Below are 7,265 nucleotides of genomic sequence, written 5' to 3' on the forward strand. Positions count from 1 at the left end.
TTCCCATCTCTGTGTTTTTGCTTCAGCTTCTCTCACTCCCCACTTCTTTGAAGTTCTGCCTCCACTCCTTCTTTCCTATAATTTCAAGTACCACAAAATGCTATTCTTTTTTTGATTCTTTTCAATCATTCAGGAACAGACTAATGTTATAGGTAAAGTTCACACAAATATAAAAAAAACCTGGTGAGTCTAGCAAGATTGGGTCACCACTGTCTACTGAATGTCTTTTATTTTTGATTCCTTAGTGTTAATTTGTTTGGGCTGGTATGTAGGTTGAAACAAGGAGGGGACTCTAGGACTTGGGCAAAACCTCCCCTTCCTAATTCATTGGTGGCTATTTGGATATGAAAATCTCTTGGGTTTTCCTGCCTATAATAGCTTTGAATCATTGTCCTCAGTTGTCAGCCCTTACTCTAAGTGATTAAGATGACAGGTGTGAAGCTACTTGCTCTGAGTTTACCTGCTTCATTTAATGCTTTTCCTCCAGCATCCCAGCATTCATTGCTCAGTCACCAACCTGACATGTTAAAGGTTCCCAATTATGGTACCAATTTACTGTAGGGGAGGAATGAATACAGCTCAATCTGGGGCCTTCGTTTACCCCTGCCTCTCCTCAGACAGGTAGTCTCAAGATGAACTTAACAAAGATCCAAAGACTGAGACCAGTGATTTTAAACAATTTTATTCTTTCTCTTACGCTCTGGGAACTCCTGAGAGGCCATTTGAGCCATGTAGTGAAGTAGGGACTGGACCAGCTGAGGACCCCTGAAGTCGCCCCTTCCCTCTCTATTTCCCATAGCAATTGGGGTTGGGATTGGGACTAGGGTCGCCACTCCATACAAAGGGTTAAGAAAAATGTCTTCTTTTCCTCGACAGAAAGCCTCATGCTCACGGGCATAGAGGGGGTTAAGACAGTCCACGACTTTGTTCAAAACGGTGACCTTGGCATGTAGCCCAGCTGGTAAGCACGATGCCCAAATTGACTGTGCTGAGGTAGACGCTGAGGGCGTCATGGAACAGGGCCTGCAGGTGAGAGGAACAGAGGATGGTGCTGTCAGTCTCCCTCTCAGTAGGCTCCTGAAACCCTCACCAGCCATCCCAAGTGTGTCCCACCCATTTCTGCTTCTGCTCTGTGCTCCATCTCCTAGTTTTAAATTTTGTTTATGAGTACTGAAGTTTAGGCTCAGGGTTGAATATTTGTGAGAAAGATGCTCTACCATTTGAGCCTCCCCTATTCTCTTTCTGTTTTTAGTAATTTTTAGGTAGGTTCACACACATTTAACCTAGGCCAGATTGAGACCAAGCTCCTTCTGCCTAAACCTTCCATATTGCTGGGGATGATAGGTATCCACGTTTCACCTGGCGCTCCTTCTCCTCCTTAAAGCCACAACTTTCCTCAATCGTTACTTTGCAAAGTGTTCCCATCTCTCCTCACAACAGATCTCCCTCATCTGTCTGAAGAATCCTCCTTTTATGTAGACCTGTCCCCCTTTGCAGTGCTATGGATAGGACCCAAGTGGTCATGCGTGGTAGAAAGGCATGCTCCTACTGAGCCCCAACGCTGCCCCATCTGCCACTTCCAGTGGCCCCTGTCTTCCTAGAGCCTGCTGGTGGTCTCTCTGCTTTGTCCCTTCTTAAGACAACTGCCTTTAGTCTTCCACATCCCCCCACATGCCCCATTCCTGGCTTCACCTTCCTCTATTGCCCGCAACTCCCTTCTGAGAATGATCCAGAAGGAAGTGGCACCTGTGGCTCAAGTGCTAGAGCGCTCACCTTGAGCTAAAGAGCTGAGGGACAGCGCCCAGGCCCAGAGTTCAAGCCCCACAACCAACCCCCCCCAAAAAAGAGAGCGAGAGAGAGAAAATGATCCAGAAATGTCAATGCATCTAAGAACAAGCATTCCCCTTTTTTTGGGGGGGGGCGGTCATGGGGCCTGAACTCTGGGCCTGGGTGCTGTCTCTCAGCTCTTCAGCTCAAGGCTAGCACTCTACCACTTGAGCCACAGCACCACTTCCGGCTTTTTTTTTGCTTATGTTGTGCTGAGGAATCGAACCCAGGGCCTCAGGCATGCAAGGCAAGCGATCTACCACTGAGCCACCTTCCCAGCCCCAAGCATTCTCTTTCAATGCCGCCTCTTTCCCCCAGCCCCTGCCCATGGGCTGCTCACCTGATTATTGGGCTTGGAAATAACGGGCTCCAAAAAACAAGGTACCAGATGAAGGTAGTTGATTCTACTGAAGAGCTAACTGAAACTTGTGACTTAGTTGGAGTCTGAAGAACAAAAAAGGGACTAGAGTTAAGCTAAGTGTGGCTACAAGGTGGATCCAATGAGGTCAGGATGGGGACTGGGGTGGGAGATACTGACCGATATCCCACAATCTTCCATAGATAAATGATATGCGCAGATGAAGATAGTAACCCCAGACAGCATTATCACAGTTGCAGTAAGCAGAAAGATTAATTTGTAAGCAAAAGTATTCTCTGCATCTGTGGGGAGGGAAAAGAAGGTGAGTGGTGAGAACTCATGTGCCACCATTCTGTTTGTCTGTGTGTGCTAGGACTGGCGCTTGAGTTCAGATCCTGTGCTGTCCTTACTCCTCTTCTAGATTTGTTTGTGTGTGTGTGTGTGTGTGTGTGTGTGTGTGTGTGTGTGTGTGTGTGTGTGTGTGTGTGTGTGTGTGTTTGTGTGTGTGTGTGTTAAACTGGCAATAAGTCTCTTGGACATTCCTGCCTGGCCTGCCCTGAAATATGATCATCAGAACTCAGCTGCCTGAGTAGCTAGGATTATAAGTTATGAACCACCAGCAGCCATCTCTATTACTATTTTGAACTACACCGTATCTGAAATCCCTGTTTTCTCCCATGAAGACTGTGGCTCTGCCTTGTATGACTGTCTCTCTGTGAATCCTTCATCTAAGTGAGCTTCTTGCCTCAACCCTCTGACAAAATCTTTTCTGTCTGCCTCTGCCTGAACCCCTTTCTTCCTGTTTCTGTCCACTGCTGCTTCTCCTTCAGATTAGCACCTGTCCTTCTTCCAGGTCTCAAAGCCTTGCTTCTGTCTCCATCTAACTAGCTCTACTTTCTTGCTGTCAAAATTATTCCCACCTCCCTATCTGAGCCTCATACTTGGTAAAGTTCCCTACTTCCATCCTTTTCCTGTGCCTTGCTCCTTGGTTGTCTTTCATGTGTCCCTAAGGAGTAACTACCAAGGTGAGCACAAGGGTGATGTGTTATGCATAGTTTTACAAAGAGTTACATATATTTAAACTTCGTGGTGTATGTGTGTGTGTGTGTGTGTGTGTGTGTGTCTGTCTGTCTGTCTGTCTGGGTATGCTGCTGTTGCTGTTGTTGTTGTTGCTGCTGCTCCTAGGAAAACAAAGATTTTTTGCCTGTAGTGGGTACAGGCCTAGGCCCTATCCCTAGGCTTTCTTATTTACGTCTGGTTCTCTACCACTTAAGCCACCATCTCACAGTCACAAATTTTTTTGATAGATAATGAGAAATAAGAATCTTCTGGCTGGGGGCCAGTGGCTCGTGACTGGAATCCTAGCTACTCAGAAAGCTTGGATGTGAGGATCATGGTTTACAACCAGCACAGATACAAAAGCCTCTGCAACTCTGTATCTTCAGTAAACTGCCAAAAAAGCCACAAATGGTGCTTTGGCTTAAGTGGTAGGGCACTAGCCTTTCACCAAAGTAGGTCAGTGACAGCAACAAGGCCATGAGTACAAATCCCAGAACCAGCACACACAAACAAAATAGTTCTTGTAGACTTTTCAGCCAGGGCTGCCTTCTTTTTTTTTTTTTTAATATTATTTTATTTTATTTGAGAACATACTGTACAGAGGGGCTACAATTACATGGGCAGGATAATGCATAAATTTCTTACCAAGCATTGCAGCCTCCTCCTTTGTTTACCCTTCACCTCCCTTCCCAGCCTCCCCCCTCCCCCCACCCAATTATACTCCCCTCCCCCCCCCCACCGACATTGTAAAGCTGGTTTTGACATGACATTTTGTACTTCTCATTGTTGCAACAGGTTCACCTGAATCCTTAAACGACTTATTTGCCCCCATCTCCTCCACATGTTATACTGACATCAAATATAGTGAAAGCGGGGGTTACATTGTGGGGGAGGGACATACAAAGCAACAAAGAAATAATCTTATAAATGCGTTAGAAACATATGCATGAAAGAAACGAAAACATTAAAATACATATTTAAGGGTTCATTTTCCTCTGACCTTTTCTGCTTGACTCATACCTATACTAGATATTGCAAATAAGGGAAACCATGGGACCTATGCTTCTTTGGGCCTGGCTTACTTCACTTCAGGGCTGCCTTCTTATCATGATCCTCAAATATCAGACTCTTGAATAACTACAAAATAACTACAAGTTCAGACATGAGTCACTGTTCCCAGCAGGAAACCAAGGATATGTACTGAAAAAAATATAAAACAATAAAATTCAATTCTAGAAAAGTAGATGTGAAAATTATATTTATTAGCATTGAGATATTTAACACAAGAAATCAAATGTAAAAAAAATAAAAATTTAATCAGGTTAATATGTGAAATTGCATAAAACAAGTTATGTCACATATGATTACTGTCTATACCCTATGAGCTTTTTTATGTCCTGCGTGATTGTACAATTGCTAGTTTTTCTAGTAATTATACAAAGTGGTATCACTGTGAACAAGGTGTTGGCCTGAATACTCTATTGCTTGTTCTCTTTTTTCCCTTTTAAACCAATTTGAAGAGGTTCCATCTTTCTGTTTCATGTGTAATATACATCAATCATGATTGCTCCTCTCCCAACCTTTATCACCATCAGCCCACCAGTTTTTGAGAAAGGCTCTTGCTGTAGAGACTAGCCTGACTTGAAACTCAGGATCCTCTTGTCAGCCTCCTGACTGTTGGGAATATACACGCGTTACCACATCCAGCTTCATCTTGCTTCATCATTTTATCTGTGCTTCTATCCTCTAACTGCTTCTGCCTCTTCCTTTTGTCTAGCCATCTGTCTGTGCCTCTACCCACCAATGTAACTAGTGCTGTTCCCTGCTGATCCTCCTCCTGACATCCATGGCCCCCTCCTCTTTCAGACCACCAAGTTTTGCCGTCTCTGTCCATCAGAGAATGGTGCCTTCCTGTGTATCCCTACTTGTATTCTCTTTCCATCCAGTCCCTCAGATCTCTAGTCTTCTAATCATCTAGCCCTAGCATTCTGCTCCCTGGGCCTTCTGGCCCCCTTGCCCCAACTTACCATTGTCAGAAGTAGGGCCATGAGAAGCAGGGCGATGAGGTATAGGCAGCGGCTGAGCTGGTCCTACTGGTTGTATATGCGGACCATCTCCAGCAGCATAAAACCTGGGACATGGGAGATAAGACAGTATTCAGGATGTGACAGGAAAAATGAGGACTGCTACTCCTAAAACCCACCCTGACAGTGTCAGAAATGTACCCAGATGATCATGTACCCTCTCCTTTAAAATTGTGGTCTACAGTGTGGTATTGAAGGAGCTCAGAGGATTTTGCCCGAACCCCCAGCCTTAGACTTAGCTGTCTTCCTTGATTAAGTTGAGCTATCCATAGGTGACCATGAGTTTCTGCATGAAGAACATGGCTTCTTTGGACACATCAGCTACAGATTATAACCTACCTGAATACTCTATTAGAAGGGACTAAATTCCTCAGCACCACATAAGCAGAAAAAGCCAGAAGTGGCACTGTGGCTTAAGTGGTAGAGCGCTATCCTTGAGCTGAAGAGCTGAGGTACAGCGCCCAGGCCCAGAGTTCAGGCCCCACAACTGACCCCAAAAAATGTAACTTTATTTTTTATTTTTTTTTGTTTTTTGGTCAGTCATGGGGCTTGAACTCTGGGCCTGGGCGCTGTCCCTCAGCTCTTCAGCTCAAGGCAAGCGCTCTACCACTTGAGCTACAGCGCCACTTCCAAAAAATGTAACTTTAGAAGGGACGAAGTTATACAGCTCATACAACTGTCATTTTAGGATCCCCTGACTTGACCCAGGCCCTCAAACCCAGCTCCAGTGTCCAAATACCCTCCTTCCAGGCATTCAACTCATACATACTGGCGTGCTGAGTGATTAGCCAAGCCTCCCTTCTCTGCTCTCACCCATTCTGCCATTCCCTAACCTTTCTGTTCAACCCTGCCTCTCCTTCTAGCTGACTACTTCTTCCTGATTCCTATACCCCTGATTTTCTTCCCTTTAAACTTATCCTCCCCAGCCATCAGCCTATCTCTGCTACCCACCCCTGTCCATTTCCATCAATGTTCCCCCTGACCCTCTGATCCCCACAATTCTCACAGCTACTGGGAGTTAAAATAATAGCCAGACTCACGCAGGCATCATGTTTGCCCTTTCTCTCTCCAGGGCTCCTGACCAAGTGAAATCCTTTCTTTGTCAGGGTCCCACCTGAAGCTAAAATTCCAAGGCTGCTATGAGAACATCAGACACAATAAATGCCCCTCCCCCTTCCAGCTGCCCCATCACACAGGCTCCATGGCTGCCCACTCACTGGAATTCCATGGAGATGTGCATGTCATCAGGGTGACACAAGGCCGAAGCCATAATGAGCACTGTGTAGGCACTAGTGCAGGAACAGAAATTGTCCATTGTCTCAGGGTAAGGGAGATTCAGAGGACCTCTTTTTTCATGTCTCAGCCCCTCTGTCATCCTGCATACCTGACACACGTAGCCCCTGAAATTGACCTCATGGCTCCACCATGAATAATGCAGTGGGGCCAAAAGCGGAGGGTCTGGGTATGGTGGGAGGTCTTACTCTTCTACATCCTAACTCTGAGTGAAGTGTGAACAACTGGGCCTCACAGGTGCTGTTGAACCCCTGGGATAGGAAGACTGAAACCTCTTTGTCCCTCACTGCTATCTCTTTGGGACTCATAATACAACATAGCTTCCATTTGTGTGTGTGTGTTCTGGTACATGGGCTTGAACCAAAGGCCTAGGTGATGATGCTTAGCTTTTTCACTCAAGACTAATGATATAACTGAAATAAGATATTGGGTTAAAGTAACAACATCTTGTTTTCCCCCACCATCCTGATGCCTTCATGGGTGTTGGGGGCTTTTCTGAAAAGCCTAAAAGGTAATATAGGCATTCTTTGAATTGTAGATGCATCACGTTGTTTAGCCCTACGAGAGCTCTGCTCCAGAGAACATGCAGATGTGTCATTCTGTTTTTCCCCTAGATGCTTTGCTTTTCTCACCCCCTCATGGTT

The 7,265-nt window shown here is 45.5% G+C and overlaps 1 protein-coding gene across 1 annotated transcript; it reads right to left on the reverse strand.

The window, feature by feature from the left end:
* Positions 1-671: 671 nt before the first annotated feature.
* Positions 672-6,455, reverse strand: LOC138839884 (uncharacterized). The gene is made up of 5 exons (XM_070039374.1): positions 6,369-6,455; positions 5,272-5,375; positions 2,366-2,487; positions 2,168-2,271; positions 672-1,023 (listed from the first exon to the last, which is right to left on the reverse strand). The coding sequence occupies exons 1-5, from the start codon at positions 6,377-6,379 to the stop codon at positions 672-674; spliced, it is 693 nt and encodes a 230-aa protein (XP_069895475.1). The 5' UTR covers positions 6,380-6,455.
* Positions 6,456-7,265: the final 810 nt, after the last annotated feature.

Source organism: Dipodomys merriami, unplaced genomic scaffold (genome assembly GCF_024711535.1).
Source record: "Dipodomys merriami isolate MVZ:Mamm:240054 unplaced genomic scaffold, mDipMer1.0.p SCAF_3, whole genome shotgun sequence".
In the NCBI taxonomy this organism is placed as follows: Eukaryota; Metazoa; Chordata; class Mammalia; order Rodentia; family Heteromyidae; genus Dipodomys; species Dipodomys merriami.

Coding starts and splice junctions, on each gene's coding strand:
- LOC138839884 (XM_070039374.1), bottom strand. Junction 2,488..5,271: donor TGGCCCTACTTCTGACAATG/GTAAGTTGGGGC, acceptor CCCTCCCCACAG/ATGCAGAGAATACTTTTGCT. Junction 1,024..2,167: donor TTTCCAAGCCCAATAATCAG/GTGAGCAGCCCA, acceptor TCTCACCTGCAG/GCCCTGTTCCATGACGCCCT.